This window comes from Electrona antarctica (genome assembly GCF_951216825.1).
Source record: "Electrona antarctica genome assembly, chromosome: 5".
NCBI classification, from domain to species: domain Eukaryota; kingdom Metazoa; phylum Chordata; class Actinopteri; order Myctophiformes; family Myctophidae; genus Electrona; species Electrona antarctica.
Genome location: NC_136810.1, coordinates 54,596,525 through 54,608,085, shown reverse-complemented (window position 1 = coordinate 54,608,085; position 11,561 = coordinate 54,596,525). Strand labels below are relative to the sequence as shown.

General features: G+C 42.0%; 1 protein-coding gene across 1 annotated transcript in view; it reads left to right on the top strand.

Annotated features, from left to right (window-relative positions):
• The window catches only part of drd4a (dopamine receptor D4a), a 60,899-nt gene extending 52,508 nt beyond the window's left edge, over positions 1–8,391 (top strand). Inside the window, exon 4 of the mRNA XM_079501899.1 lies at positions 8,140–8,391. Within this exon, the coding sequence (XP_079358025.1) occupies positions 8,140–8,372 (233 nt within the window). The 3' untranslated portion in view covers positions 8,373–8,391. The remainder of the gene's footprint in view (positions 1–8,139) is intronic.
• The last annotated feature ends 3,170 nt before the right edge of the window (positions 8,392–11,561 follow it).

Here is an 11,561-nt window from a genome sequence, read left to right as displayed (position 1 = left end):
AGCATTTATATAGCTCTTTTATCCAAAGTGCTTTACATAGATTGCACGCACGCACGCATGCACGCACACGCACACACGCGCACACACGGACACACACACACACACACACACACACACACACACACACACACACACACACACACACACACACACACACACACACTAAGGCTGTCCCCAAACATTCAAGGTTCGAATGTTTGCTCGTTAGGGTTGGCACTCGAATCTTAATTAATGGGCTTGAACCATTCGTTTTGTTTTTTTGTTTTTTTTTAAATAAAAAATATTATTATTTTTTCCCTTTTTTATTAACTAAAAAATATATCTCGGCGAGAATGCGATATGAGCATGTAAAAAAAAAAAAAGTAAGTTTGTGTCACACACACACGCTGGGGGACTGGGACCTTACGGTCCCAATCCAGCCACTCTACCCCTGAGCCACAGCTGTCCCCCATTGGCATGCTATTGGAGTGACATCTAATCAATCACTCATCTCAGAGTCCCTTCTTTCCGGATATGAATACAGTCACATCTATGTACTGTATATGTGAATGACTGAGCCTTGCAGAGGCTGTCTCAGGGGAACTTGCACTACAGCTGGTGGTGCATATACTAGGCCAGGTGTTTCGCTCCTCCTGATTTCCATACATCTGTATACATCTGATAGGGTTCTGTCAGCTGCTGTAGCCTGCCTACTGATGACTACATCCAAGAGGTCACTGATCAATTTCCGCTAACATATCAGGCGGAGGGGCAATGGACGTCAGTGTTGTTTTTGGCAGGAAATTATGGTTTTAGTCACAGTCTCTTGAATAGTTTTCTTTTCATTTAGTTTCAGTCACATTTTAGTCACCCGGAATGTTTTAGTGTTAGTCTAGTTTCAGTCGACTAAATATCATAAGATTTTAGTCGACTAAATCTACAGTTGATTTAGTCGACTAAAATGTATTTTGGCGGGCCTTGATACCGTCGTAATGACTGATTTTACACTTGCTGAAAATAGCCGATCTACAAGCTCACGTGAGCTTGTAGATCTGCTATTTTAAGCATGCAACCAAGTGTAAAATGACTTATACTGGATCTCTTGTCCACTAGTCCCTTCCTAACATTTTAGTCTAGTTTGTATTTGTTGAAAAAATCGACAGTATATTTAGTCATAGTTTTAGTCATCATGTCTTAGTTTTTATTTAGTTTTTATGTAGTTTTCGTCAGTGAAAAAAGGTAGTCGACGAACATTTTTCGTCATAGTATTAGTCGATGAAAACAACACTCATGGCACAACCATTCATGGCACTAATGAAACGTTTAACCCATTTTGGGCGGGAACCCCTTTTGATGTTGTAAGCATTATGTTATACTTTAGCTATTGAAAAATAGCAGATCTACAAGCTCATAGAACGTTCATGAACTTCTGCTATTTTTGAAAAATGTTGAAAATGTGGCGCAAATCTTTGCATATATTTATTTCAGAGCGAACGTTTTAAACTCAAATCTTTGCTTCTGGGGGGTCCCTGGAACAACATATTTTGAGATTGGAGTCCGGGGCCAATTACATATAATTCTGGGGGTCCTTGACATGAAAATGTTTGAGAACGACTGAAATAGAAACATGGGGTTTTCAGAAAACTGTCAGGATTTAGAAGACATTTTTAGAATCGTCGTCAGGTCGAAATGGGTTTTAAAGGGACAAACTGCAGTCACTCAATGTTAATAGGATTTGTAGTAGATAAAAGTAGCACTTCCGGGGAGCTGCATGGAGGTGTGACTTATTACCCCAGGAAGGAAGTGAAACCACATTTTCATGACAAATTTTGGTCATGCGGCTAGTGTAGCCGTCTGGGCACCTAGGGCTCCATTTTCATCACCGCTAAACCCCTTATCCCTAAACTTCTTTACCTTTTTTTACTATTTTGCAAAACATTTTTGAATAGTTAAAATGGTCAGTCTACAAGCTCACAACGTGTCAATGTAGATTGGCTAGTTGAACTATTCAAAAATATTTTTCAAAATAGTAAAAAAAAAAGGCAAAAAAGTTTAGGGATGAGGGGTTTAGCGGTGACGAAAATGGAGCCCCTAGGCTGCTAAGCCTAACAGTGTGTCACGGCTCCCACGGTCACGGTTCGACTCCCGATCCCGAAGACCTTTGCTGCGTGTCACCCCCCATCTCTCTCTCCCCATTTCCTGTCAAATTACTGTTCACTATCAATAAAGGCAGAAAAAGCCAAAAAATATATTAAAAAAAAGAAGAGATTTGGTATCATGCATCATGACTAAAATATCTAAAAACACATATTACGCATGCACATAAAAAAAAACCCAGGAAAGTGTTTCTTGTGTCCTAAACGTCAATAGAATAAGATCTGGTTGCAAAAGGGGTGAAGTGGCCCTTTAAACCAGTGTGCTATCGATGGACCGAAACAGAGTCTATAGCAAAGGTTTTTATGTGACAAGAACAGATCTATAAGCTAACAGCATATCACGTCGTATACCATGTTACATCTTTCACATAATGTTGGACAAAAACAATGTCTTTCGCAGAAGCCTCTTATCTCCATATTTGAACTTTTTTTGTTGTAAATCACCACCATACTTCATCATATAGCCACTATGTGACGTTATAGCGTCACTAAAATGTGACTAAAACCAAATGAAAACTATTCAAAAGACTAAAACTAAACAACAAAAGTTGCTGTCAAAATCAACACTGCTCCATAGGACACACACAATACAGCTTAAGGGGCGACTCACACGGTCGCAACAGATTGATGTATGCTTGTTGTATGAGATGTATGCTTGTTGTAAGCTCTCAATGCATTTCCAATGGGAGTCACATGGTTTGACACAACATTTGTGTTGTATGAGGGGGAGGGGGGCAGTCGAAACACAGCCGAAAGCCATACAACAGCTTGTAGTCCAAAATGTTGTATCAAACCATGTGACTTCCATTGGAAATGCATTGGGGCGGCCATGACACTTACAACATTCATACAACAAGCATGCATCAATGTTTTAAAGGTGTGAGTCGCCCCTTAGCATTCAACACACATTGTCCCATCATCCGCCTGCAGACCCAACACCAAAGCTCTCAAGTACCTCTTTTTTTTTTGTAAATTTCAGCCCTACTTCCGCTCCTCGAACACCCATCTTCTCACCGTCCCCCACCAACCTCCGCACCATGGGCGACCGGGCCTTCTGCCACACGGCCCCATGTCTGTGGAACTCTCTCCCTACTCACCTGAGAGCACCACAGTCCACTGACTCTTTTAAGAATGGACTTAAGATAAGACCCACCTTTTTAAGAAAGCTTTTCCCTAAACTTGTTTTTACTGCTAATGATGTTGCTTACGCTTCTTTTATTGTATTTTATTTTATTTTTTGCCTCTGTAGCACTTTGAGATTCGTAAGAATGTAAAGCGCTTTATGAATAAAATGCATTAAATTATTATTATTATTATATAGCCGCTATGTGACGCTATGTTATAGTGTGTGTAGCGTGCGTGTGTGTGCGTGTGCGTGCGCGTGTGTGTGTGTGTGACACACAAAAGCATCAAAAGCAGATCTACAAGCTCGAAACGTGGCGTGAAGCCTGACAATTAAGTTACAGTTCTGGGCATTTGAGGTTTCCTCCCGACAGAGACAATTAATATTCAAACATTTTCCAAAACATTTTGAGAAATTCCAAACCTGAAAAACTGTTTTTTTTTTCTAATTTAAAAATATTTCCAGAAATGTACGTCATGACCGTTGGGAGCCCTGGATAAAAGAGTATTTGATATAGCTGTGGGGGCCTTTGGGATTCAGACTATCCATCCTATTAATTTGGCATCGGAGTGTTAATGGCATATTCATACACACCTGCTCCTCATTAGCCCACACCTATATAATCACCCCCTCTGCCACTCCACTTCAGTCAGTATTGTTTGCCTGCACTAGACACTAGCAGGGCTGGACTGGCCACAGGACGTACCGGGCATATTCCCGGTGGGCCGCGACCGTAGGGGGCCGCCATGATTAAAAAAATAAAACATTTTTTTTGGACAGGCAGGCAGGCCAATAGGCGGCAGGCCACCAGGAAAGGGCCGGGCGTGCTGCCATTCTGCCAGTACCATCATGATAATTTCACTGTACCTGTATCAGTGAGTGACAAATAAACCCTATACAAAGGGTTGTGTAGTTGTCTGTTGGTTTGTATCATTTATGTTGTTCTGTAAAAGTGGTGGTATTAGGGCTTGTTTGTTTGTGTGTGCCTCGACGGAGCGGGCGCCGGCGGTAGAGTTTCTGCTATCTGCGCACTAGTTGTGGTGGGCCGGTCTGGGCCAAATTCACGCGAAAATGACCGGGCCAAATTTTTGTCCCAGTCTAGCCCTGGACACTAGCCACTCCACATGGTCCTGTCCGTTTATAGCTTCTGTCAGTGTTTGTTGCTTTTTCTAACTTTGCCTTTGACTTTGATGAGTTTTGCCTATAGAGCGTCGCAGTCCCACCAGGGCCCAGGAAATTATTCTCCGTTCATTTTCCTCATAGACATTTCAAAACGTATTTATTTAAAGACGTTTACGCCGCGGACAAAGCCAACTCTTGTCGTGACAAATCATGACAACAAACAAAAAATGTTGGGCCGAACAAATAATTAGAAAGAAGAAAAACAAATTTTTGTTGTTTTTCTTCTTAAATAAATACCTTTTGAAATGTCTATGGGGAAAATGCATTGGGAATCATTTCCTGGGCCTGGCGTCGTCATGAAAGGGGGCGGGACTGCGACGCTCTATTCCCTTGTACCTTTGCCTGGATTTATCCAACATCCTTGAAACCTGGGCCTGCATCCAAGAATGTCATTACAATGCATGAGAATCCCGGCCCACCAATTAACTTACCTGCAGCTAAACAGACCCACAGACAGTCACAACTCCATAGCAGTGTTGATCTCGTCGACTACCTTTTTTCACTGACGAAAACTAAATGGAAACTAAATGAAAACTAAGCTATGAGGACCAAAACTAAAGATATTGACAATTTCATCAAGAATTAAAACTAGACTAAAATGTTAGGAAGAGACTAGTGGACAAGAGATCCAGTATAAGTAAAAGTAAATATAGCCGATCTACAAGCTCACAGCGCGTCGCAGCGCAACGCGTTGTGAGCTTGTAGATCGGCGACTAAATCGGCGACTAAATCAACTTACTGTCAACTAAAATCTCATGATATTTAGTGAACTAAAAGTAGTCCAGGTGACTAAAATGTGACTAAACCCCAAATGAAAACGGTAACATGTCATTGATTCGACCTCCCGTTAGAATATCGACCATTACTAACCCTATCTCTAACTCTAACCTAAACATAACCGCAAGCACGGGAGCAACGCATCCCTCACCAACCTTAATCCGGTTGAACTAACTAAACGGGAGGTCGAACCTTAGGGCAGCCCCCCAATGAAAACTATTCAAAAGACTAAAACTAAACAACAAAAGTTGCTGTCAAAATCCACACTGCTCCATAGGACACACACAACACTCCTGTTCATAGACTACAGCCTTAGCATTCAACCCACATTGTCCCATCATCCGCCTTCAGACTCCACACCAAAGCTCTCAGGTACCTCTCAAACTCAGTCTGTGCTGCGCCTGCTGGATCCTTAACTTTGTGTTGGATCGATGCCAGGTGGCAAGAGAGGATATGTGATCTGTAGAACACATCTGCCCCTCTGCCCCTCAACATGGCAGCAGTAAGCTCCAGAAAACCAAACTCCCCATGGAGGCAATCATTGTGATTGACACTATAAGCCTGTTTGATGTGTGCCTATATGCTGCACACAGAGCTGGAATCGACCAGACACAGAGATGGCCAGACATCCCAAAACAAACTGGCAGTGGCGCGGGAAAAGTACTCAAATGTTTTACTTATAAGTAAAAGTATTAATACTGCAATGTACTGTAGATGTACTCTGTTACAAGTAAAAGTCCTGTATTCAAAATGTATCAAAATGTAGGCCTACTTAAAGTACTAAAAGTAAATTGCAGAATGTCCCATTTCACATGTTCAAAATGTGTAGAAAATCTTGCCCTCCCTCAAATCTTTTGCGAGGCATTGTGAGCTTGTAAGGCCTCACTCAGACCTTTACTGCATTGCTGTATGCTTGTTGGATAAATGTTGTGTAGTGTCATGGCCGCCCCAATGCATTTCTAATGGGAGTCACATGGTTTGACACAACATTTGTGTTGTATGAGGGGGAGGGGCGCAGTCGAAACACAGCCGAAAGCCATACAACAGCTTGTAGTCCAAAATGTGGACTACAAACCATGTGACTTCCATTGGAAATGCATTGGGGCGGCCATGACACTACACAACATTCATCCAACAAGCATACAGCAATGCAGTAAAGGTCTGAGTGAGGCCTAAATCAGCTATTTTCAAATGGCCGAAATGTATAGTGTTGAAGTGGTTAATGTATGTTTTCTAATCAAAATTAAAAAGGGTATCTTTGAAAAACAAAGAAAAGGTCCCGCACACTGTCAGACGTTTCGGTCGATTAGACCTTCATCAGGACAGACAATCAAAATTAAAATCTCTCTAAAAAGTAACTAGCAACTGAAGTTTTTAAATAAATGTAGTGGAGTAAAAGTACAAAATGTTGGCTCTGAGATGTAGTGGAGTAGAACTAAAAGTATTGGAAATTGGAAATACTCAAGTAAAGTAGAAATACCTCAAAATTGTACATAAGTACAGCACTTGAGTAAATGTACTTAGTTACTTTAACAACTGGCTACTGCTTGGCCTTATACAACTCACCTCACCCCTGCTCATTTTCATAGTTTGGGAAGGCTCAGGGCAGACGACAGAGACGAGTACACCATCGTGCAATGGGTCTGGTCTACAAGATACGCTACACCACGAAGACAACCTGTCAAACTATACTTCCTAAACGCCAACGCCGTCCACAATCACAACACCAGAGGGAGTTCCACTATAATCAAGTTCCGACCCAGATTCGGCTGACACGAGGGCTTCAATTCATTTCGCTCCTATGCCACTAAAATGTGGGGGAAAGAGGAGATCTTGTAAATGCATTGTATTTTAAATATACAGACTTCATATCACCTTGCCTCAACAACTAGTGAATGAGGCCTCGTCTTTCCTTTAAAGATTGTTTACTTTTCTTGAATCTTATTTTAGTTACATGGGGGACTCTCTCCCTAGATTGGGGATATGGAAATGTAATTATGAGTGAAGAATGGGTTCATATTTAACTACATCATTCTCTTACTCCAACTGGTCTAGTGAATTATTGTTTTTTGATACTGTGTACTTCTGTAAACTCGCACTCCAAAGACTGTGCCTGGGACTATGCCAAGCACAATGGCACAGAGATATAAGAGTATAAGAAGCCTTGCACACAGAATATTAATAACTAGAACAGTAAAACCCTTTTGGTATTGCTGCAACTACCCCCATTCATTTCCTGTTGTTGTATGTTTACTTATTATTATTATTACTATTACGCTGCAGCTCTAATGCCCCAAGGCACCAGCACGAAATGCATCGTCGCGCATACCAGTATACAGATTACAGAAGGTAACAATAAAACATGAACCTTGAACTGCGCTCCCCATCTGTTTAAAATCCTTTTAGATATGGGTGATGTTTATCTGCCACTGCCAGAAACTTAGTTTTACATTCTCGCAATCTCTCCGATGCATCCATGGAATTTAAAGTGGCCACCACATTGTCTATGTTTTGTGTAAATGTTTATTCACGTTAATTGCTTTATATTGCCATTATTAACCTGGAACGCATCTGCTTTAGCTTTTAACCACTTTAACCATTATGTTAAACTTTAGCTATTGAAAAATTAGCAGATAGTGTGGCATTGGGTGCCGTGCTACTTTTGTTTTATCATGAAAATGTGTGCAAATCTTTGAATATAAATTCTTTCACGGCGTTTTTAATTGAAATCTTTGCATCTGTGGGGGCCCTGGAACAACATATTTTCAGATGCGGGTTCGGCGGCCTTGACGTGAAATCGTTTGAGAACCACTGATATAAAAACATAGGCTTTTCAGAAAACTGTCGTGATTTAGACGACATTTTGTACAATCTGATCTCGGGTCTTTCATGTTTTCCGTGTGTTTTCTTCTTCTTCTTTAGGTGTCTTCCTGTTTTGCTGGACGCCGTTTTTCGTGGTTCACACCTTGAAGGCTCGCTGTAAGTCCTGTTACATCCCTCCCAGTCTGATGAGCGTGGTGACGTGGCTGGGCTACGTCAACAGCGCCGTCAACCCCATCATCTACACCGTGTTCAACACGGAGTTCAGGAACTTCTTCAAAAAATTCCTCCACAACTGCTGGTCTAGATTAAACTCTAGATTAGGCCGGGCATGAGCATCTTATCGCACTGTCCACAAAAGGCCGTCTCTGAATGGACCAGGGAAATTAAATCAATGGTAAACGGTGCATTTATATAGCGCCTTTTATCAAAAGCGCTTTACATTGATTGTTGCATTACATTCACCCATTCACACACACACACACACACATGCACGCACGCACGCACACACGCACGCATGCACGCACGCACGCACGCACGCACGCACACACCCCGATGGCGGAGGAAACCATGCAAGGTACCAACCTGCTCATCGGGAGCAATTGGGGGGGTTCGACACTAACTCTGGAGGAGCCCGGGATCGAAATGGGACACTTGCCAATTAAGCGTCCACTCTACCCCCTGAAGCACTGCTGCCCCTGTAAGATAATACAAATAAGAGACAAAGCACAATGATAACAAAGAGACACTACAATTAACAGTGAACAATCAAGTAGACAATATTATGTATGACCACTGTAAAATATATTTTGGGTCTTTATTGTTTTCCTTTTGACTTATGCTTGTGAATCATTTTATTAATGTTGACAGCAATGTTTGTTCTCAGCAGCCGAGGAAAATGCCATTTCCATGTTGTATGTGGAAAAGCTTTGCTGTGAGGAGTTGCGTTTTTCTCTTCCCCTGTGTGTGTGTCTCCCATGGGTTCATCTGTCTCTGCCTCTGTGGATTGTCTGCCTTTGGATGTCGACGGCGTCAAGGCTGGTCAGTCTGCGGCCTCATACACATACGGAACACATGTTCTGTGTCTTGTCTATGTTTAACCCAATCCAAGCCAAGGAACGACAGGTTACGTTTAAAGCACTATAACCCCCTGTACCAGGACGTATTTCTTTTTTTTTTTTTTTTTTTTACTTTTTTTTTTTTTTTTACAATAGAAACGCTGGCCACTGGTCTGCGTTTCTATTGTAGTGTACTGGCATGGATTGTGTTAATGGCCTCCACAATGCTTTTCCAATGCGAGTCACATGGGTTGACCGAAACATTTTCGTTTGATGGGCAGAACACAGCCATCAAACAAAAATGTTTGGTCAAGCCATATGACTCCCGTTGGAAAACCATTAAACACAGACAAAACACAGATCATGTGTTCTGTATGTGTGTATGGGGCCTGCCAAGGCTGCACAAGGCAAGCACCGTCCTTATTATGCACAAACAAACAGATCACGAGCCATCGGGTGTTCAAACAATCAGGGAGGGCGTCACCTCAGACAGCAACCTGGGGTGAGTGCTGAAACATGGTGGCTCAGCCGGTTAGTGGCTGAAAAAGGGGTTGGATCAAAAGTTCTGTACAGACGCGAACAGTCGACAGAAATAGACAAAACAAGAAGGAAAAGCTTCTCTTCATCCGCCCTCTCCTCAAACTAGCCCTCCTCTTCACAAACAACTGGAACAGATGACTAACAGTCGGTGAAATAATACATATTGTATTTAATGTATGCTGCCGTGCGGGTCTTTGTGTCCAAGACAAAATTATATCTCCCCTGGGAGACAAAATAAAGTAACATTGAACGTTGGTGCACAGATCATATCGTTACTTTTCAGAAAATGGAAATGTGTTCCAATTAGGGGTGTAACGATACAGTAACTGTATCGACGCATCGATTTTTAATTTCAACGATTCAACTGTATCGATATGCAAACGGCAACAAATCATATCGTTTGACTTTGTATACCGTGCCGTTTTGCAATGAAAGTAACCGATAAGTAATGTCAAGGTGCCAGTTTGTCATGTGTTCAAATATATTACAATGTCCATGTATTTGCCAGAGAATCACTGTGTTTACTTAATTATATCCATAATAATACATGTTTCACACAGATACATTTTTTGGGCTAAATAGTTACTGTATCGATTTTAAATAATTGAATCACATTGCATAAGCATCGGCATGTACAGTTGGAGGCCATCGATATTGTCCTTTTCTTTTTGCTGAGGTTTGCGTGATCTGCGCAAAAGGACAGTTAACCCATTTTGGGCGGGAACCCCTTTTGGTGTTTTAAACATTATGTTATAATTTAGCTATTGAAAAATAGCAGATCTACAAGCTCATAGCACGCCACCGAGTGGCGCGCCACTCGAGCTTGTAGGTCTGCTATTTTTGAAAAATCGTGAAAATATTTATTTCAGAAAACTGGAGGATTTAGAAGGATTTTTAAAAGTTTTGAGGTCAGGCCTAAATGGGTCAAATGATAAGGGACAATATCGGTGGCACCCAACTGTATGAACCAATATCGTCCATGTATCGCATCGGCAACCATGTATCGTGATGCGCATCGTATAGCTGTTAAGATGTATCGTTACACTCCTAGTTTCCAATTGATCCAATGTAGTTATTATTTAGTCACAGATTATTGTCTCCACCAGGCCGAAGGCATGGGGAGAGAGTATGCACTCCGTCCGTGTGTGTGTCCGTCCGTCCGTCCGTGTGTGTGTGTCCGTCCGTCCGTCCGTGTACAGCTAATCTCCGGCATCGTTAACCCGGTCGGTGCCAAATTTTGCACGCACACTCCCCTGGATGCCAACGATGAAACTCTGCCCCAAATTTTCCAGAACGGCTTGTTATAGCGCCACCAGGAGGCCGACTTTTGAAAAAAAGATTCTGTCCAAAAATCCCGGAAATCGTTACACACTATCTCTATAGTCATGTGTTCAAGATGGATTTGTCCGATATTCAAATTGGCTAACATTGGCTTTCAAAGTTTGCAGGAAATCTAGTTATCTAGTTTCCATTGGTTCAATATAGAGAACAAATGTGTGACTTTTTAAATCACTTGCAAACAAGGCAGATAGAAGGGGGCTCGAGTTGTGGTGTGAATCGGTTTAGAATTTCCCAAAGGCTGGCCAGCCTCCAAATGGACATCTAAAGGCACTTCACCTGAGTGGTACAGTGTGTGCATGCAGGGCATGGCTTCCTTCCTTCCTTCCTGGCACTCCCTCAGTTCCCTCCTCCCGATTGAGGCTCTTTCACCTCACCTGCCCAAGCCCTATAGAGCTTCGCAGTCCTGCCCCGTTTCATGACGACGCCAGGCCCAGGAAATGAATCCCAATGCATTTTTCCCATAGACATTTCAAAAAGTATTTATTTAAAGACCTTTTAAGCGTTGTACGAAGCCAACTCGAGTCGTGACAAATCATGACAACAAACACAATATTTTGGACCAAACAAATAATTACAAAGAAGAAA